Here is a 22273-nt window from a genome sequence, read left to right as displayed (position 1 = left end):
TTGTATTTAATTAGCTAGCTATATTAGTAGCGCGGCAATCAAAAATTATCTGACAGCGCATTGCAAATGGGCTCCATTTCTGAAAACTGCGCTGTAACCTGTACTGGAGTAATATTACGTGTACATTATATTTTACTATAATAATTATCTTCTGCAAAACGATTCCTTGAAATGGGAAGCACGCAACGCTGTATTAAATTCAACAAGAGTTTAAAAAAAGAGTGGTTTATTGAAATTAACACAAAATGTAAAATCGAGATCGGTTTTAGTAACAATTCCGACGATAAAAATAATGTAATAAATATGAGTAACACTAATATAAAAGTGCGTATTAGCATTGTTCTCTTCTAGTGCTAAGAGACATTTAGTTAGTTTTAAACACTACAGAGGCTGAATCCTTAAGCTGGCATTGTTAGGAGACATAACATGTGGTAAGATGGTCAGGAAGCGCTCGGTGAGGGATTGTGCAGCGCGTCCTAAAGTCAGGTATCAGAACTCAAAGTTGACGTCGGACATGTTGATGGCCCACGCAAACTTATCTCGCTGTGTTTTGTTGTAGATCTTCTCCAGCCCTACGCCCCACTTTTGACACCTGTGTATTAAAAATAAAAAAAATAAAAACAACAACAATTAGCGTTATATGAAGTATTTGTGAGCAAACTGGGCAAACAAAAACAATGACCATCATCACCTGTCGCTCTGACCTACGCTTCAAAGGCGGAACCACCCTGCCAGCTGAGTAAGGGAAGTCCTTCATGTATAAACCAGGTCCAGCAACGTTCACTTAAAGGGCCCTAGATAATGGAAGGGGGTCTTTTTTTTTATTTTTTTTTTTTAACAGAAAACCATGGTTTCTCCTTTCAGAGCAGAAAACACTTGGACAACAGACCAATGGGGAGAAGATCTTATTCAACAGGAAAGTTGCCCCCTTAATGCTCAGACCAATGATGTTGCCAGAAAACAGACACCATGATTAATTCCAGATCCATACCACACCCCAGTGTATCCCTGGATGACTGAACAATGATTTATTTTGATTGTCAGAAACATTTTCAATGAACATAACTCAATGTTCTACTGCTAGCCAATTTAGACATCTCTGTGTGGACATTTTATCAGCGTGACAGACTATACCAAGTGTCATTCCACACTCCATTATAACCCTGGCCTGTTGCACAATGTCAGCCTTGCAAAATCGACTCCACACAACTAGTTCTGCAAGAGGTTTTGGGGCTGCTAGAAAGTAGAGTAGTTGTGGTGGCTGGAAATCTCTGTATTAAGGCTTCACCCTTTGGCATTCTCACCCTTTGCATTCTATGTCATTCAAAAGAAACTTCTAAACCTATTAGAACATTGGAACTTTAGACGTGCAATTGAAGACAATGGAGTAGAATAGGGCTCATAATAGATGGAATACGCCTTTTGCTCCACCATTCAAATGTTTGTTTTTTCTGTTGCTTCCTGTTTAATTTAGAACATCCTGTCCACAGTGGGTAGATTGCTCTACTAGCCTTAGAGACCTTCTGTCTTGGGCTATACTGGTTAAGGGCCCTATCCCTCGTTATAGAACCTCACCTGTGATTTGGGCCTAAAACTCGAGTTTAAGGCCTTTGGTAACTGGTACAGACCTTGGCAGCGGGCTATAAGTACATAGGAGAACACATTAAAGGCCTGAAGTCATTCTGTTTTCATGAGATGCATGGAAACAACATTTGCACTTGGCATTTCTCGGACTATACACAGTTGTTCCCCTACAATGTACAGTGAGGCAGCCATAAGGTAGAGAAAGCATCATAATCAGTACACTAATAGATCAGAACAATGATAAGACTAGTGAAAGAGGTGCAGTCTGCATCACAGAAGGAATGGGAAAATTATTGTACAAATTCTTGTGATCTTCCCGGTGAACGTGGAGTGGTAAGTGGAAAGCATGGACGGGGGAGTTAAAGAAAATGTGCAAACAAATGGTTCATTTGCATACTCATTAGGACATGATTTCCCTCGTACTGAAGGTTTAAAAAGCTACTTTCCAAAAGAGTAGGGCCATTATCTCCCAATGAATTAATGAAAAATTTAGCAGTGAGCAATGCATTTATAAGCATATTAGGACTTGGACTTTTGATTAAACTTGAGCAAATTTAAAGTTCATATTGAGTTTAGAGATTCAGTCCAAAGAATTCAATCAGATTTAGTCACAAATAATATATTTCTAAGCATTTAAGGGCACGAACAAGTTACTTACCTTCGGCACCAAACTATCTGGTAGAGACATTCTAGTTGCAGATTCTTTACCTTAGAATTTCCTCCAGGCGTCAGTTTGGATCTGGAGATTTTTCTTCAAGCAGTACAGTTGCACGCCATTAGATGGTGCCTGTAGGAGACTGGCTCAGTTTATGGTGTACACCTATGGATTGGCACCCTATACTGAGTCCAGGCAACCCTTAGTGATAGTAATTAGTGTCCAGACGCTCTAGGGGTTTCTCTTGTGAGCAGCTTTAAGCTTATCTAGGAGGAGTGTAAAGCACTTGTAATCCCACAATAGTCAGTCAGCAACCATTCACGAGAAAGAACCACACCAGGTTTTATAAAATAAAGTATTCTTTATTCCAACATTAAGTGTATACTAACATTGGTATATCTCCACTTGGAGATATCTACACAAACTGTACAAAAAAAAAAAAAACGGTAAACTTCGTACTTGTATAGCGCACTACTCACCCGTTAGGGTCTCAAGGCGCTGTACGCATACCGTTGTGGAACCCCTCCTGGCTTTTCCCTGTGAGGTGCCCACTGCTGGGCAACCTCCAAGGTGAAGCCAGGCATCTCAGCGCTGTTGGGGCCGTTGTGGAGATTAAGCAAGCTATTGCCCAGAGTTACAGAGTGGGACCCATGAATTAGATTAGGCACCGATGCGAGAATTATCAAGTCTGAGGAAATTGAGCCTAAGACCCGCCGAGGCGGGAATTGAACCCTAGTCCCGGGCCAGATTTCTGCATCAGGGTCTGCCACTCTAACCATTGAGCCACACTTCTCCACTGAAAGATATACACTTAGCAACAGGCTGGAAAATAATAAAAATACACGGGGCCCTACGAGAGACTAAACCATATACTAAGAAAGTGGTATAAGAATGGAGGTGCCCAACTAAGGGAAGTGTGTTAGGATCCCAAGGGCTGGGGGGCAAGAGGAAATTACCAGAGGTAAGTACTAGAAATCCCCCAGGTGCAGAGCTGAAATCGAGCCGGGTGTTCCATAGGCTAACACAGGACTGTCGATATTGGATTGTTATGAATTTATGATCCTGCCCAGTGGAACCTGAGGAAACCAGATGGCACAAGGAAGGTTGGAGAGTCCCATGGATACCCAGAAGACTGGAGTGCCTACACTAGAAAGCCCAGGTGCATAGGGGTGAAGTGGCGTCGGAAACCCTTGCTGAAGTCAATGGAAGTCTCAATTGTCCAGCTGCTGTCGCGACCCTTGGACCAGGCAGGTAGGACCCAAGGGTGGATTCCAGATGTGAAGAACCTGAAAATGAAGGGGACAATGTCCAGACCACTCGGGGATGTACAAGCAGTGCAGGTAGGCAATGCCCACTCTCTTGGAGGTGAAGTTCCAGCAGGACGGTGAAGGAAGAAGTTCAGCTGCGGAGTCAACAGGGATACAGGAGATCCTTGAAGTCACCCACGAGCTGCCCTACGTCTGTCGCTGGATTGCAAGAGGGTCAATGGCCAGCAGGGCCACCAAGAAGCCTTGACAAATACAAATATTAGTTGCAAGGTAAGTTGCAGGTTTTTGAGGACCAGCAAGGTCCTAGTGACAACCATTGGAAGAGAGTTAGGGCAGGCCTTCAGCAGAACGGAAAGCCAGTCAGAGGAGCCCCCCACAAGTGATCCCCTAGCAGCAGGCACAGGGAATTGCAGGGAGGCCTCAGCAGCACAACAAAACATAAGTTCCATGTCGCAGGAGCCTTAGACTGAGGCTGATCTTGGAGTTGCACAGTGCTGGAGGTTGGGCCTTCTTGGAGCCTGAAGATCTCCTTGGAGGAAGAGCAAACAAACCTTGGAAAGAGCAACAGTCGCGGTGCACAGGGGCTCTGTACCATTGGCTACAGGGGGGGCCCCCACAGTCTCCCAAGTGGACCAGGAGGAACCTGAAGAGGGCCACAGAACCACAACTTGTGCTGCAGAGCATTTCAATGTCCATAGTACAGCAGGATCCACCGGCTGGTCATCGTTGTCTTGAGGTGCGTGCAGATGCAGGGGAGTGACTCCTTCATTCCAAGGGAGAATCCTTCTTGCATGCACACAGTGTCCTTGCGACCCTGGATGATGCACAGCCACAGATGTTGCAGAATTTCTACAGGAGCCAGAGAAACAATGTTGCAGTGAGAGCCCTCCCAACTGGATACAGTCTTGTTTCAGTTCTAAAAGCAGTTCAGCAGCGGTTCCGGTGGCCAGAAGCAGATGATGTCTTGCAGAGAGTTCCTTAAAGAGTCTTGCTCAATTAATCTGAGGACCCAGCCTTGGGGGAGCCCTTAAGTAACCCTAAAAGGGGGTTGGTCACTCTTTGTAGTGACACACCTATAAGAGGGGGTCAGGGCTGTCATCTCTCTGGCCTAACCAGTCAGATGCTCCCAGGGGCCTCTGCACATCTTGGATTCAATATGGCAGAATCAAGTGGCCACCTGGCACAGCTCTGTGCACCTCCCTTGGGGAGGAGCTGGACAGGGAGGCAGTAACTCCCCTATTCTTTGTGTGGTTTCATGCCAGAGCAGTGACCGTGGGTTCCTGAACTGGTGCAAACCGAATTATGCAAGGAGGGCACCAAATGTGCCCTTTAAAGCAGTCTGCTGGTGCTGAGAGTCCACCACACCCCACCCCAGTCCAGAGTCACCTATTTCAAACGGAGAGGGGTCACACCTCTCCCTTGCAGGAAATCCTTTTTTCTGCCTTCCTCTGCTTGAGTTAGGCTCACCAGCAGGAGGGCAGAATGGTATCTGGGGTTGGCAGCAGCGAGGTCTGGCAGCCAGACATTATAAGGCTGTACAGGCAAAACTGGGAGATTCTCTAAGGAACCACTATAGTACATGGTATCATGCAATTAACACTGGAATCAGTGTAGTTGCATGATTCAACATGTTTGATACCAATAATGCCTAGGTTTGGAGAATCCATTATGTAGTTGGATCACTTGTGTTGATCAGTGTTGTCCACAACATACCTTAAGATGGTTTCCCCACACTTACAAAGCCCAGGAATGGCGTTTGGGGTTTGTAGGGGTACCTGCTAACAGAGGGGTACTCTCACACTTAGAGACATGCACTCTGCCATTGGGCTGCAGGGCCTACCTGAGTGGTGACTTCAGTGCTTAATTTGTAAATAAAAAGGTGCGGGTGCTCAAAGCCCTCTCAAACACACGCCTGTTGCAATTAAATGTGCCAATACTGAGGCAGCGTAATTCTGAAGCCATCTGGGGCCTTTTCAGTCCATATAAAGCCACCCCTGCCTCTTCAGCTCACTCTTGCAGCTTTCTATTTTCTCCCTTTGTGATGCTTTTTCATTTTTCCCTTTCTCCATCTGTCCCATATGTATCTTTTGCTCACAGTAAATTCCTGAGGCAAAAGAATAAGCACCAGCCCTCAAAAATAAGTGCCAGTGCTCAGCACCGGAAACAGCAAGCACAAATTAAGCCCTGGGTGACTTACAGTGCCCAAGAGCAGTGACTGATTAAAGTTAAGCCCTATATCTGAAGTTAAGCGAAAGGGCACATGCTCCATTTTATGCAAGCTGCAATGGCAGACCTGCAGACACAGTTTGCATGGGCTCCCATGGGTGGCATTACACATGCTGCAGCCCAAGGGGTGACCCCGGTATACCTATGCCGTGGGTACCCAAGTACCATATACTAGGGACTTACATGGGTGCACCATTTGTGGGGTGTAAAATTTACCAGCAACCACATTTAGAGGTGAGAGTAGTCACCTGGGCCCTGGTTAGCAGGATCCCAGTGCACTACAGTCTAAACTCAGTGAGACCAGGCAAAAATTGGGGGTAACTATGTCAGAAAGATGCTACTTTCCTACAGCGTTGGTCGCCTCCTTGTCCGTCGTTGACATCGTGATCGTCAGATATGACGTTGCAGGTCACATAAAGGCACCAGTCCAGCGCTCTGATGTCCGTTTCTTTTCACAACTTTCAACACCAGAAGTGCAGAGCCATGAAGAATACTGACTTTGGTGGGCAAGAACTACGGCTCTGAAAAGGAAGTTCTTGTCGCTAGAAATCAGTTTGCAGTGCATGGAGAATGGATGGATCAGTAAGAAATCTGCAACTAGAATATGTCTCTACCAGATAATTTGTTACAGAAGGTAACTGACTTGTTTATCTGATAGAGACTTCTAGTTGTAGATTCCTTAGCCTAGAATAGATATCCAAGCGATACCACCCCCTGAAGGCCTGCAAGCCAAGACCATAGAAGAAAGTCCTGCTGGAGTGAACAGGGAAAATCCCCGTCCCTTCAGACCAGACGATCCAGGCAGTAGTTACGTGAACGTGTGATGTGACTCCCATGTTACTGCCTGGCAGGTGTCCAGGACTGGAGTTCTGTGCACTAACGCAGTGGTTGAAGCTGTTTGCTCTGATAGAGTGAGCATACAAACCCCCTGGAGGTTGCTTTTTAGCCGATATGTACCACATTTTAATGCAGGAAACAACCCATTTAGCGATAGTTCTCTTCTGAAATTCCTGACCTTACTTCACACCCACATAACCCACAAAGGGGTGATCATCCACCCGGAACTCTTTGATACGATCAAGATAGAACACCAATATTCTTTTTGGATCCCGATGGTGGAGTCTCTCCACTTCCTCAGAATGATGTGGGGGCACATAAAAAGTAGGCAAAATTATGGATTGGCCTTCATAAAAGGACGTGACCAATTTAGGTAGAAAGGAAGCCCTGATATGAAGCACCACTTTGTTAGGATGGATTGGGATAAAAGGTGGCTTTGAGGAAATAGCCTGCAGCTCACTCACTCTGCAGGCAGAGGTGATGGCTACAAGGAAGGCTGTCTTCAGAGTAAGAAGCCGAATTCGGCAGTTGTCAAGTGGCTCAGAAGGAGCACACATCAGAAAAGTAAGAATTACGTTCAAATTCCATAGGGGCATTATGAATGGAGAAGGAGGAAGCAGATAGATAAGACCCTTTAGAAATCTCACAAAAATGGGAGATTTTTACAAAGAGGGTTGGTCAGGTAATCTGAGAAAATCAGAGATGGCAGACAAATAACCCTTTACAGTGCCCAGAGTAGAGGCCCTGCTGGGCCGAAGAAAGAATAAACAAAAGAACCGCAGAGAGGAGGTCAATAGACTTGTCTGTACACCATGCCACAACTTGGTAGCCAGGCATCCTTCCACCAAAATGGTATGTCTGTCGTTGGAACAAATTTAACGTCACAGACTTCGGGTGGGAGGTAAAAAAACAAAACAAAAAGGTGTCAACTGCTGCTGCCCAATCTCCACACAGGAAGGCAGGGACTGGACAAGTTCGGGTGGAGAATCATCCCCTGCTGATGCAAAAGAAGATCCTCCAAAAGGGCAGTCTGATTGGAGGATCGATGGCCATGTTCAAGACGTCGGGATACCATACTTTTCATGCCCAGTCCAGAGCCACAAGAATTACTTTGGCCCAGTCCTTCTTGATCTTCTTGAGAATTCTGAGCAGAAGTGTTATTGGCGGAAAGGAGACCTGAGTTCCACTTGAGATGAAAAGCGTCACTAAATGTCACCTTGGAAACTCCAACGCACAAAACAGCTAACATCATGAGTTCTCTGCTAAGGCAAACAGATCTAACCAAGGCTCTCCCCACTGCTGAAAGAGCCCTTGTGCCACCTCTGGATGGAGACACCATTCATGATCGACCAGGCATTGACAGCTGAGTTTGTCCGCTCGGACGTTGAGAGAGCCTGCCAGTTGTTGAACCACTAGGGATATGCCATGATGTTCCAGCCATATCCAGAGGTGGAGAGCCTTCTGACAAAGGGTGCACAAGCCCACCCGGGCCCTGCTTGCTGCCGTACCATACGGTGGTAGTGTTGTACGTGAACACCTGCACCACTTCCCTGGGAGAGAGGAAAGGAATGCTTTCAATGCGTGCCTAACTGCCCTCAGCTCCAAAAGGTTGATATGGAGCTCAGACTCTGCCTGAGACCAGATGCATGCAGGATGGGAATATGGAAATGTGTGTCCTGCAAGTCCAATGCTACCATCCAGTCTCCTGGGTCCAGGGCAGATAGCACCTGAGCCAGAGCGAGCATTTTGAACTACTCCATCCTGAGGAAGAGATTGAGGGACCAGAGATCTAGAATAGAGTGGAGGCCCTTGTCCTATTTTGGGCCCCAGAATGTAGAGGGAATAACAACCACAACCTACTTCTGGCATAGGGACCCTCTCAATGGCTCTCTTGGACAATAGAGCTGTAACCTCCTCACTGAAAAATGCCAGGTGATCCTCAGGCATCTGATCATAGGGTGTTGGCACGGAGGAAAGGGTAGTCTTGAAGGGGAGGGAGTAGCCCGTTTGGACTATTTGCAAAACCCACCTGTCTAACATGATGGTGCTCCAGCAGGGCAGGTGATGGTGAATTCTGCTGCTAACTGGTCCCTGGTGGGGAAGCGCCACACTAGGAAGGTTTGGAGGCTTCAGCTGAGGGGGGCCGTGGACTGGCTAGACTGCTGGCTCCCTGATCCACGTTGAGCTTGAATTCTATGTTACTGGCCATGCAGAGGTTGAGCAGCATGTGCAGCAGCTGGCGTGGAACGGACAAGGCTGGGCGCCCCTTCCGTAGCCACGAAACAGGCAAAAAGCAGACTGAGGGGGTGATTAGCAGCCGAGATGCCAAGGGACTGGGCCTTATCCTGGGACTCCTTAAAGCATTTGAGTGAAAAGTCTGCTTTGTCTCCAAAGAGAAGGGTGCTATCAAAGGGCATGTCTATCAAAGTAGATTGGATATCCCCTGAAAAGCCAGAAGTCCGTAACCAGGCTTGGCATCTCAAGGCCACCACTGAAGTAACTTATCTCCCCAGACAGTCAGTCATATCTAGCCCACATCTGATTGTCAATTTGGCTGTGTCTCTCCCATCAGCAACAGCCTGGGAGAGAATGGCCCTGCCCTCCTACGGAACCTGTGGTAGCACTTGTGCAACCATGTCCCATAAAGTATGGGTGTAGCGGTCTAAAAGGCATGCAGTGCTCACATACCACAATGCCAGGCTGGAGGAAGAAAACAGCTGCTTCCAAAGGTGGTCCAGCCTCTGATCCCCTATCCGGGGGATCAGAAGTGAACGTGCCATGGGATGTAAAGGCTTAGATGACCAAGCTCTCAGGAATAGGGTGTTGGGTCAGGAAAACCAGGTTATTAGGCATAGGCTTATGGCAGTGGGCTATTTTCCTATTAACAGGAGCCCCTGTGCTAGGTTTGGACCAGGTCCCCAGCAGGACATCCCTGAGGGCTTCATTGAAGGGCAACAGGGGTTCTGCCATGGAAGCCCCAGGCTAAAGCACCTCAGTCAGGAGACTGGTCCTGACAGCCATCAAAGGCAGCTTGAGGCCCAAGACCTGGGCAGCTCTCCGCACCACCACTGAGTAAGAAGCCCCCCACCTCTGTAGCCACGGTAGGGGCAGAAAGCATACCTGCATCAGAGGGGAGGTATCCAAACCGTTGGCTTCACCCAGTTCCTGAGCCCAGTTCATAGGATATACAAGCTTAAATTCTAAAGGTTCCAGCGACCCCTCCATACTCTCACAGAACTCGCACTCATAGGAATAAGGGTCAGGATCCAATCTAGGGACCAAAGTCGCCGCCAAAGTCTGAATCAGCTGTGAGTGACACCGCTGCGGCTCTGTGTCAGAGTTGGTGATGAGTATAGGATTGACGCCGCCCGCAGACCCAGGCAACGTCAGAAGCATAGCCGGAACTGTCATCGGGGAAGGTCACAACGACCAATGCGGTTTCAGATTTTGAAGCAAATCTCTGAGTGCCCCTCAAATCAGAGGCTAAAGCTGCCAGCGCAGAACCCAAAGGGGCTCCTACCAACCCCAAGGGGCCCAAAGGCCAGACTGCTTAAAGATAAGGCACATGGCCTCGTAAAATTTCCTGTAATTGGGAAGGGGTGGATCTGGCTTCTACAAACTTGGGGCGGTGAGGAGCCAACCCAGAAATAGGCTCCAAAGACAGAGGCCTAGAGTAAGGATGCTCCTTCTCCCATGTCGCATCATCTGACCAACGGGGTGAAGTAGAAAAATGCTCGTGCTTCTTTGATTTCTTCTTTTTACCCAAATGTCCAGGTAATTTAGAATGGGACAAGGAGGAGTGGTGATGGCTCAGCGAGCGGTCTGAGGACCTTCTTCTCAACCAAGAGTGATACAGAGACAGACACTGGGCCACAAGCTGCTTTAGGGACGGCTCCCTCAAAGTCTTCAGGTTCATGACCCAGCAGTTGGAACACGACTTCGGGCCATGGTCACGCTCCAAGCACCACAGAGACACCAGGTGCAGATCCATCACCGACATCATGCAGTAACAGGAGTCGCAGGGCTTGAAGCTTGTCTTTCTAGACAACATCTTGACGAGCCAGAAGTCAAAAAAAAAAAAAAAGCTTTGATAAAAAGTTAAAAGGCCAGTCAAAAAGCTGAAAGGGTAACTCTCTCCAATCTGTGCATAGGCTAGTGCAGAAAAAAACAGAACTGACAGCGCACCGGGATGGTGCCTTTATACACCCCACGATGTCATATCAGTCGACCACGACGGCGGACACAGAGTCGACCGATGCCACCTAATGACACGCAAAGGGTACTGCTCGAAGAACAATCCCCGGATCCAAACTGACACCTGGTCGAAATTCTAAGGTAAGGAATCTGCAACTAGAAGTCTCTATCAGATATTTGACACAAATTAAAAATAAATAAAAAATAAATCAAATATTCTACAGAGGTGTTTAAGAGTACTACTCACCTAAAGCTTTTGGTGTGAATGTGGTAGCAAATTGCTTTCTGTTAGTGCATTATGTGAGTAACACTGGCAGTAATCTAGTAAGATTTAACAACCTTAAATGGGTAACTTTTGGTTCTCCTGCAAGAATGTGGGCAAAGTAGAGCATTAAGCAGCAAACAGACTGCATTACTCATTAGCACACCAAATGGGTTTGGTTGTTCTATTGTTCACACACTCCTGCTGAAAATCAGGTAATCCGACAATCATCCAGCAGATCCAAGAACTGTCAGTGAAATGTGTCACTGTTAAGTAAACAATAACAACAACGGGTAACTAGCAAATAAAATCCTTTTTGTGTATGTGCCTGCTTTGTACAGTGTAACATACACAAAATATGGCAGAGAGCAGTAGAGGGTCAAAGGCACCATTAACATGTAATTTTAGAGCTGGTTTTGAACAACAAACGTAGATGGTTCGTACATCACAATATGGAGTCCTTTAAAGAGGGATTTATTCAGCTCTTTCCTGCACATGGAGCTGGCTCAATGCTTTAAATAGGAAGCATTGCAGGTACTTGCCAAATTTTGTGGAGGCTACGGGTGAGGATAGTGGAGGGGCTGGTGGCAGGACTGGACATTTTTCAGATATACCAGATCTTTAGAACAATTTTTGACAGGTCTGTAGAGCTCTGCATAATGTGAAGCAGTGTGATGATAGAGAAGCACTGACTTTGGACACATCCTTTTTAGTCCCATGATCTTGGCTCAACACATAGCTTGCCCATCACAATTTGACCTTGGTCTTGACTCTGTATGAGACTGATTCAGCAATGTATGATCGTGGGCTAGCGCCTAGTCCTAGTCAATTTAAAGACCAGTATATCTCTAGGCCCTGCCTGGAGATTCCACAGTCCATTCAAAGTGGACCATCATTTTTAATTCTGCTCTAAAATGCTCTTTGTTGTATGATTTGGAGGACCTACTTTGCAGTTTTGGCCAAACACTGTGGTCTTGTTTCAGTGTTGTGTGACCTTGACCTGCGCTATGTAGGCAGGGCATATAATGCCTGAGTTTAGCTAACCACTGTTTGATGTTGGCCTCGCAATGCATTGTTATCCAGTTATCGGATTTTGAGCCATTGACATGTGATCTTAGGCCAGCACTGTGTGCTACAGGACCACAGCTTTGCTATCTTGAGCCACACCTGAGGGTTCTAAGCCAAGTGCTGCACACACCACCATTTCATTGGACTTAAAGTCCCATCTCGCTCACGATGCAAAGGGAAGCCAAAACCGATCTGGCGTCGCTTGAGTTCTTGTCTAGAGGGGACTTGGCGTAGCAGTCTGTGCTGCACTGTTCTCCAGTGGAGCAGGAGGAAGTCTGATTTGTGTGTCGATTGTGTATGGAATGGCAAAGCAGGCACAACATGGTGGACTGGTATGCAGGTCCAAATAACTACTAGTGTCTGTGATTAATTCCAGAACATCACTCATCACTTTTTGTATTTCTAAGTGAAATGACTTTAGTGGGATGGGTATGCTCAGAAATGGGTTCTGATTTAGCTTTTCATTTGGATTCAAGCTGCATCTCAATGTGATTGCCATGCGTAAAATGTCATGCACCCATGGAAATTATTTCTTGCAAAACATTGACCAGATCGTCCAGGTGAAGGCAGTAATTATGGGGGCTGGACAAACAAACAAAACAAATAGGAACAAACAAAGTAAGTTTTGGAAGTATTTGCTAATGTTACCGTCGGGTTTTCCTGCAGTGACTTTAGAAAGATGTTGACTTCTCGAGAGAAGATGCAAAACGTCGCCAATAAAATAAGGGATCACAAGACAAAAAGGCTGGAAATAATAGTTGACAAAACATTTTTAAATATTTTAAACTCAGCAATAAATCAAACGTGCTTTCTCTAGTCCAAAATATTACAAAGAGACTAGAATTCGTTATCTCACTAACAAATCCTATGCTGCAAATGTGAAAAAAACAGGTGAGCAAGGCAAACAATGTAGAACAACACTGGAAATAGAAAGGAAATGGAAAGCTCTTGAGTCTTTTCGGACAAGCCGATTCTCCGGTTGTTCAGTTCTTTCCAACAAACCTTTCATATCACAGATGGAGACATTTTGCTCTAGCATGAAGTGGCATGCTACCTCTCAGTAAGACTTTAAAGAAAAGGAAGCAAGCTCCGACACCTGCTTATGTGGAAAAACTGAAGACCTGAGCCACTTCCTATTGAATTGCCTCTTCTATATTAGAGTCAGAAGCTACATCTTCAAAAGTGCACTTGAGAGGGGAAACACGACTGTAACGAGGATTGCAGTTTTTCTGCTGCACAATATCTCTGAAGAAACAATTGTGTGGGAGGATTGCTTATGAAAAGCTGGGAACTCAGAGAAAATCACTTGAAAAATAATGCCCAGGACGAAAATAACTATGTGACATTTGCACAATTTTCTATATGTACAGACAAAGAACCCAGGAATGAGTATGCGTGCAATGTTTGTTTGCAAATATTTTTTAATCGAAGATGTTTTTTAACAACATTATTCATAATATGTTTTATACTATCTTTATGTAAAAGGTAGCTATTAAATAAATTCAAAACTCTAATTCAGTGATAGTAACCCTGTAGGTTGGGCTGGACTGTACCTTTTGGATCAGGACCACATCTGACTGCACATAGCTGATCTCTATCTGGAGGTGCCTACTTGGCAAAAATCTTAAGGACTGAACTTTAGCCCAAGTAATCCTCAGTGACGGATCAATTATACTGAGGGTAACACAGATGTCAATGATCTGCAGGCCAAATTTTATGATTTGGGTCAGAGCTCCCAACTCTTACCTCAAAGAACAAGTCACTTACCTTTGGTAACGATTTATCTGGTAGACACATATTCTAGTTGTAAATTCCTTACCTTAGAATTTCTCCCAGGTGTCGGCCAGGATCCAGAGATTTTTCTTCAAGCAGTACCCTAGCGCGCTGACAGGTGACGACAGTCGACTCTGTGTTCGCCGTTGGTGTTGTGGTTGCTGTGATGATGTAGGGTGTCGTACATAAGCATCGCCTTGGTGCTGTGATGTCAGTTTTATTTGCACGACTTTCCGTGCCAAAGCCTGAGCCATGAAGAACACTGAAAATGGTGCGCCAGAGACAAGGCCCTAAAAAAGGCCACTCTCTGACCCTAGAAATCAGTTCTCAAGCTGGGAGGTTGGTGGGTCGGTAAGGAATCTGCAACTACAATATGTCTCTACCAGATAAATCGTTACCAAAGGTAAGTAACGTGTTCATCTGATAGAAAGTTCTAGTTGCAGATTTATTACCTTAGACTAGATACCCAAGCAATACCATCCTCGGTGGTAGGCTGCGAACCAAGATCATACTACAAAGTCCTGCAGGACCGAATACCAAAGTAGCTTGTTGTGTACCAGACTGTCCAAGCAGTAATGTTTTGTGAACGTTTGCAGGGATGCCCACGTTGCTGCCTGGCAGATATCCGGGACAGGAACTCTGCGTGCTACTGCTGGGGAAACAGCAGTTTCTCTTGTGGAGTGAACGTGCAAGCCCTCAGGGGTTTGGTTCTTTATCAAGGCATAGCACAGTTTGATGCAAAGTCGTACCCATCGTGAGATGGTACGCTTCTGCACCTCCTTCCCTTCCTTCACACCCTCATACCCAACAAAGAGTTGATTATCCACCTGGAAATCTTTAGTACGACTGAGGTAGAACGCTAACACTTTTTTGGGATCTAGACAGTGGAGTCTCTCTTCCTCAAGAGAAGGATGTGAGGGTGCAAAAAAAGTAGGCACCGTGATGGATTGGCCTACATGAAAAGGTTTAACAACATTGGGAAGGAAGGAGGCCCTCATACAAAGGAGCACTTTGTCAGGGTTAACAGACAAAAATGGGGGTTTAGAAGAAAGAGCTTCAAGCTTGCTCACTCACTCTGCAAGCAAAGGTGATTGCTACAACAAATGCAGTTTTGAGAGTAAGGAGCTGCAAGGGGCAATTGTGTAATGGCTCAAAAGGGGCACACCTCAAGCATCAAGGGCTAAAGAAAGGATGAACATAAGAACCTCAGAGAGAGGAGCACAGAGGAGGATCAACAGACTTTTTGGTACACCATGCCCCAAATGTATGCCAATGACAGTCGTGCACCGTTTTCGTGGAGGGACGCCTGGCTGGCAAGATAAAGTCATAGACTTCGGCCAGAAGGTCAAAAGCTGTCAACTGCCACTGTTCAATGTCCACCATGAAGGTGAAGATTGGACAGGTTCGGGTGGAGGAACATCCCCTGTTGCTGCGACAGAAGAGGGCAGTCTGACTGGGGGATCTATAGCCATGCTCAGTAGCTCTTGATACTATACTCTCCATGCCCAGTCCGGAGCCACAAGGATTACTTGGGCCCAGTCATTCTTGATCTTCCTCAGTAACTCTGGACAGAAGTGGTATTGGCGGGAAGGCGTAAAGGAGGCCTGAGTTTCACCTGAGATAAAAAGCATCGCCGAGAGAGTGCCGCCTTGGAAACGCCAATGTGCAAAAGAGCTGACATTGCATGTTCTCTGCAGAGAGATACAGACCTAACCAAGGTTCTCCCCACTGCTGAAAGATACCTTGCGCCACCTTCGGATGGAGACGCCATTTGTGATAGACTATGCATCTATGGCTGAGTTCATCTGTTCTGGTGGCCAGAGAGTCTACCAGATGTTGAACCACCAGGGTAATGCCCTGATATGCCAGCCACATCCAGGGGCGCAAAGCCTCTTGACAAAGGGTCCAGGACCCCACCCAGCCCTGTTTGTTGCACTAACACATGGTGGTGGTGTTGTCTGTGAACACCTGCACCACCTTCCCTTTGACAGAGGGAAAGAATGCTTTCAATGCAAGCCTGATCACCCGCAGCTCCAGAAGGTTGATGTGGAGTCCAGACTCTGCCGGAGACCAGACACCTATGATCTCTGCCTCTCCCATGTTGCCGTCCCATCCCAGGTGTGACACATCTGTCACTTCTGTAAATCTGATTGGGGAAGGGGAGAGGGATCTGTTGTTGACCCAATCCTGATTCAAAAGCCACCACTGCAGTTCTTTTGCAGTCCCCTCCGAGATCTGGACCATGTCAGAGAAATTCCCCTGACACTGCACCCACTGGAACGTCAAGTCCCACTGCAGAGCCCACATATGCCACCTGGCACGTGTCACCAGTAGGATGCAGAAGACCATGAGGCCCAGCAGCCTCAGAGTTATTCTCAGCAAAACCCAGGATAGAGGCTGAAACATTGGAATCATAGCCTGAATATCCTGGACTTGCTTTTCTGGCAGATAGGCCTGAAACTGCACTGTGTCCAGAACAGCTCTGATGAAAGGGAGCCTCTGAGAGGGAGTAGGGTGGGACTCTGGCATATTTATAGTGAACCCCAGCATGTGCAGAAGGTTTGCTGTAGTCTGAAGATGGGATACAACTCTCTGGGGTGCATCTGCCTTTAACAGCCAGTTGTCAAGGTAGAGGAAAACAAACACCTAACCTGCATAGACGAGCTGCAACCACCGCCATCACTTTCGTGAGCACCCAAGGGACACTGGTAAGGCCAAAGGGGAGCACAGTAAAATGAAAGTGCTCGTGAACTACCACAAATCACAAGTATAGTCTGTGGACAAGCAAGACAGCTATATAGAAGTAAGCATCCTGCATGTTCAACGCTACCATCCTGTTTCCTGGGTCCAAGGCAGACCGGTCCTGAGCCAGAGTGAACATTTTGAACTTTTTAAGGAAGAAATTGAGAGCCTGGAGGTCTAGGATAGGACACAAGCCCTTATCCTTTTTGGGTATCAGAAAGTAGCAGGAATAACAACCACAACCTACTTCTAGTGCAGGGACGCTGACTCACTTGGCCAAGAGAACCGTGACTTCCTCGCATAGAAGTGCCAGACGATCCTCTGGTATGCGGGCATAGGATGGAGGCATGGCCGGAGGGGCAGTCTCGACAGGGAGGGAGTAGCCCATTCAGACAATCTGTAAAACCCACATGTCCGTTGTGATGGATTCACAGTGGGGCAGGTGATGGTGAATCCTGCTTCCAACTGTTCTGAGATTGGGGAACAGACTAGGAAGGCCTGGAGGCTGTAGTAGGGTGGGGTGGACTGGACAGACCTCTGGTTCTCTGTCCCACGAGTGCGTGGGATTCTGCATCCTCATCCACGCAGGGGCAGAGTTGCATGGGTGGCATGGTAGCTGGGAAAGGGATGTGACAGGGAGCCCCTTCTGTGACCACAAATGGGGCAAAGGTTGGGGCAGTCGAAAGACCAAGGGACGAGCTGTAGCCCAGGATTCCTTGAATATCTCAAGCGCCGAATCTGCCTTGTCTCTGAAGAGACAGGTGCCATCGAAGGGCATGCCCATAAGGGATTGTTGGACATAATCTGAAAAAACAGATGTCCTCAACCAGGCATTGCATCTCAAGGCCACTGTTGACGCAACCGATCTACCCTGTGAGTCAGTTGTGTCCAGCCCACAGTGAATAGTGAACTTCGCTGTGTCTCTCCCATCAGCAACAGCTTGAGAGATGATAGCCCGGGCCTCCTATGGGCTCTGCGGCAAGACCTGCACGACTGTAACCCACAATCAATGGGTATAGCGGCCCAAAAGGCACGCGGTGTTCACTGACCACAACACCAGACTGGAAGAAGAAAATATTGTCTTTCCAAGTTGGTCCAGTCTCTTTGATTCCCAATCCAGGGGAGCGTAAGGGAATGAGCAGGAAGAAGGGGACGCCTGAATCACAAAGCTTTCAGGCATGGGGTGTTGGGCAGGAATTCAGGGTTGGTCGGGACAGGCCAATGGCAGCAGGTGATTGTCCTGTTCACCCAAGGCCCTGTGCCGGGTCTGGAACAAGTACCAAGAAGGACATCAGTAAGGGCTTCATTGAACGGGAGTAGAGTTTCCAAAGTGGAAGCTCCAGGCTGAAGCACCTCCATTAGGAGGTTAGTCCTGACTAGTACTGTGGGCAGTTCGAATCCAAGGACCTCAGCCGGCCTACTGACCACCATTGAGTAGGAGGCTCCCTCCGCCGTAGCCAAGGCAGGAGGAGAAAGCATGCCAGCATCTGGAGAAGTATCCAGACCACTGGCCTCACCCAATTCCTGTGCCCAGTCCATGTTAGGTAATCCAGCTGTTTTTTTTGAGGGTCCAGCGACCCCTCCAATCTTTCCTCATATTTGTACCCTTAGGAAAAAGGGTCCAAATCTGACGTGGGGTGAGTAGGCCCCATCAAAGTCGGAAGCGGTGTTGGCCGTTGCCGTCCCGGCTCCAGTTAGTTGGAAATTAGGATTGGGTCGACATAAATCGTGGGCCCATCATGAGCATCGATGACTTACCTGGCGCAGGGGAAGGTCAAAATGGCACGACCGGTATCAGCAAGGATCCGATAGTGGATCCGGAGGGGCCATCGGAGGCAGAGGCTGAAGCCGCCAGCATGGAACCCAAAGGGCCCCCAGCCAATCCCCCTGGCCCCAAAGGAGCAGCAGGGGGATCAGGCTGCCCAAACATGACACATTACCTCATAAAACTCCTTTAGTTAGTCTGGGGTTGCTCTGGCTCCCGCAAACTCAGTGAGGCACGGAGTGGACTCAGAAAGTCCTGTGTCGCATAAGCCGAGCAACGGGGGGGGGGTAAGTTGAAGAATGCCTAGCCTGCTTCGACGACTTCTAGCCCGAGTGACCTGAAGACTTGGAGGAAGACGAGTGGTGGTGACTCTGAGTAGTCTCAAGACCTTCCTCCAGGCCATCATGAGCTTTAATGACTGCTTCCTCAAAGCCTTCACGTGCGTGGCCCAGCACTCCGAGAACAACTTTGGGTCATGCTCCAAACACCACAAACAGACCCAGTGCAGATTAGTCACTGACATCATGCGTTGACAGTCCTCGCATTGTTTGAACCCGGTCTTTGAGGACATCCTCAATGCACCAAACGTCACCTAAAAACACTACAAGTGACAAAATTGATCAAAAAATTACCATGCTAGCTCTCTCCAGATCAGCACGTGGCACGGAAAGAAAAGACCTGATGTAACCGCAGCAAGGCGGTGCCTATGTATGACCCTTGACATCATCACCGTGACCACTACACCAACTAAGAATGTGGAGTCGACCGACACCACCTGATGGCGGCACATGGGTACTGCTTGAAGAAAAATCTCCAGATCCAGTCAGATGCCTGGGGGTAATTTTAAGGTAAGAAATCTGCAACTGGAAGTCTATATCAGATATTATATTTTCCCATCTTAAGATTCCTTAAACTCTACTGAAAGATAATGGAAAATAAAACCATTTTGATTTTGTTACAACAAAACTCACTATAAAGCGTTCCCAAATTGGTGGCTTTCCCTGTTCTCTCAACTATGCAACAGCCGTACAGTTCTGGACACCAGACTTCTCTTCAGCAGCAGGTTTTAAGAGGTGCTCATTTGAAGGGCTTATCCTCATTTTTCAGCCATTAACGTGAACTTTTGCTCCAAACTTTGCCACTCTCTATGTTAATAACTTTGAGAACATATATGTTGACAATGCGGACACAAATCTATATTTGGTTAACATAGATCTATGAAAAAGATACATATGCAACATTTTTTGTGACAAGACCACTCTTTGTGCCTTTTTGAACTTCCATAATTCCCCGAGGCCCAGTCTGAAATTCACTTCTCATTTTAGAAATAGCTTCATTGACTTGTTCGACCTTCCAATAGCATTATATAATGGCAAACTGGAAACCAGCCTTTACCAAAAATGAACAGCCGGTAACACACTAACAATATTTAAATCACCATCTAAGGCACATAAATATGGCATGCCATGCGGCCAATTTCTTTGCATTCGTAGAAATTGTAAATTCATAAAGGATTAAATCCGCAAGAAAATCTGAGGCAAGGGGATATCCACACAAGCTAGTAAAGATTTCCCTCAGATGGCCATGATAATGCTCCAGCGAGTTTCTATTGACCTCTGAGAAAATAAAAAAAAGGATGGCTAGAATAGTGTGTATCACTACCTTCTGTACCCAAAGTAATTAAGTTACTAAAATCGTTAGAATAATTGGCCACTACTTCATTTTACTGGCATTATGAATTAACCTATTTTTATTTTTTTTCAAGAAAGAAAAAAATCTTAAAGATCTATTGGTCCACGCAGACATTCTAAAAACATCACTGTGGGGGTACAATAAGATTGTAGCTAATTTCAAGTATAATTGTGTTATTTTTTTAGACCACCTATAACACTAAGCAATTAAAGCACGGGACATTACAAGCACACCCTTACAGATTACACTACCTGTAGTTCTAATAGTGTTGTTTATGCTGTTTGCGTAAAAAATGCAGAAAATAGAAAAACAAAACTTTTCCAACACAGCAGCAAGATATGTTGCAAGATATTGACTGCACCCTTAGTGGCACATTTATGTTGAAAAGAACCGCACCAAGAGGGGCATCCGGTGGCAGGTGATTGAACTGATTAAAAGAGCTTCTCGAGGTGGGCATACCCAAGCTCAGCTCTTTTGAAGAGGGCTGAATGGCGCTGAATCCTCAAACGTGATAGCATTACACATGGCCTGAACTATATGGTCAATGCCATTTTGTAATTATGACATGAGCTTCTCCTAATTGTAATGCAACCTCTGTGGAGATCGGTCTATGTCACTAATATGGACTCTTTTTGTGCATTGAGGTAGCGCTTTTGGTGGGAAAGCCCGCAATGACTGCTTTTTTTCAATATTTTTTTTTTAAAAAAAAATTGGTTCACATTTTTATATATTCGTAATATAGAAATTAAGACCAATTGTATTACAATGATGATGTTTTCACGCTGTACAGCATGGTTGCAAAACACTGGAAAAGCCAATTCTCTAGTCTGTGAGACGTATTGGCTGTGCCAATGCTCGTTTAAAACTACTTCTGGGTCTCCATAGCTGACTTACTGGATGTCCTGTAAGAGCACAACGTGTCATACTTCATGGCAGGCCCTGATTCACACATTAGTGTCAATGTGATTCATAACAGGACCTAATTGGACCCTATACTGTCAAACAGTCTGATGCAGGGCCTCCAAACATTTGGTTATCCGGGCTTCAGTGCTGCTGAATAATTCGGCAGTGGCACAGCAAGATGGCAACAACTGCGCTTGGTTGCCACAATGGCACACAGACTCCACTCTGACCACTTAATTTTCAGCAGCATCATCTGACAACAAAGCCAAGCCTGTAAAGCAGTCTTCATCCACAGCTGTACTCCTCTAGTCAATATGATTTGTCTGTGCAACATATGTCAAAATAAAGTTTCCTTTGCTTTGCCTGGAGCTCAGTGCTTACAAGGGTGGGACAGCAATGCGAGTCGGAGGAAGGCTGCCCTTTGTAAGAGACCAGCTTCGATTAGATCCAAGTCATCCAACATGAGGTCAGGAGGACTGGATCTATATCAGGAATTTTCTGGAAGCCATGCAAGTGAAATCTGCATACAATTGCCTCATTTACATATTTAGGGTGAATCCTGAAACAGTGGAATGCATCAACAACAGATACACCTTTGCCAGATACTGGCAAGGATATCTGATGGGGAGGGCTTCTGAATCCATTTAAGCATACCATTTGCTAGCTTCATAACGCGTGGTCATTGCTGCTGACCTCAGTGGACGGCACCATCTGGACTATGGGAAGCACATCACCCTATGTATCCAGAAAATGTGAGAGGAAGCTTAGGTAGGTGTACATCATGGTACACCTCCAGATGATGCCAGCCTCAGCCATGCTCCCTCAAAGACCTTCTACAGCTCTCAAGAAATGATCACAAGAAATCCATGAGTACCGAAACCTACTGTCAGCTTTCTTCTCCACCAATTAGGGGTGGGGAAGGAAATCATTGCCACTCTTTTAATGAAGGCATTAGGAGAGAAAGGCTACTCTCACCCTACATCACAGGGTGCCACCACCCCCTGGCCAAGCAGAGCAGGCAAACACCTGCCTGCTTTCCTCCAAGCTTGAAAATAATTGCCTTTTGCATGGGGTGGTGTGCTGTAATTTGCATAATGCGCCCGTGGCCCCGCCCAGACCCTAGGATGTTAATTCCAGGAATGGATTTTGGGAGATTCCATAAGCAGTTTTCAGTAAGTGCTCAGCGTGCCAGCGTTTTTGGCACATGGCAGGCCTGAAAAGTCTATGCATCATGTTACGGCAACCTGCTCAAGTAGCGCACCAGTGACCTGCAGTTCAACATTCCGTTTGTTTTTTGAACTTTT

At 46.5% G+C, this 22273-nt stretch overlaps 1 protein-coding gene across 2 annotated transcripts in view; it reads right to left on the bottom strand.

Moving 5' to 3' along the window:
- Positions 1 to 229: 229 nt before the first annotated feature.
- Positions 230 to 22273, bottom strand: part of LOC138268325 (DNA topoisomerase I, mitochondrial-like) — a 1149155-nt gene continuing 1127111 nt past the window's right edge. For both annotated transcript variants that reach the window (XM_069217851.1, XM_069217852.1), the window contains one exon: positions 230 to 592. In XM_069217851.1, coding sequence (XP_069073952.1) covers positions 490 to 592 — 103 coding nt within the window. In that variant the 3' untranslated portion in view covers positions 230 to 489. The remainder of the gene's footprint in view (positions 593 to 22273) is intronic.

The sequence above is a fragment of the Pleurodeles waltl genome, chromosome 12, assembly GCF_031143425.1.
Source record: "Pleurodeles waltl isolate 20211129_DDA chromosome 12, aPleWal1.hap1.20221129, whole genome shotgun sequence".
Lineage (NCBI taxonomy): Eukaryota > Metazoa > Chordata > Amphibia > Caudata > Salamandridae > Pleurodeles > Pleurodeles waltl.
This window is presented reverse-complemented; position numbering and strand designations above follow the sequence as displayed.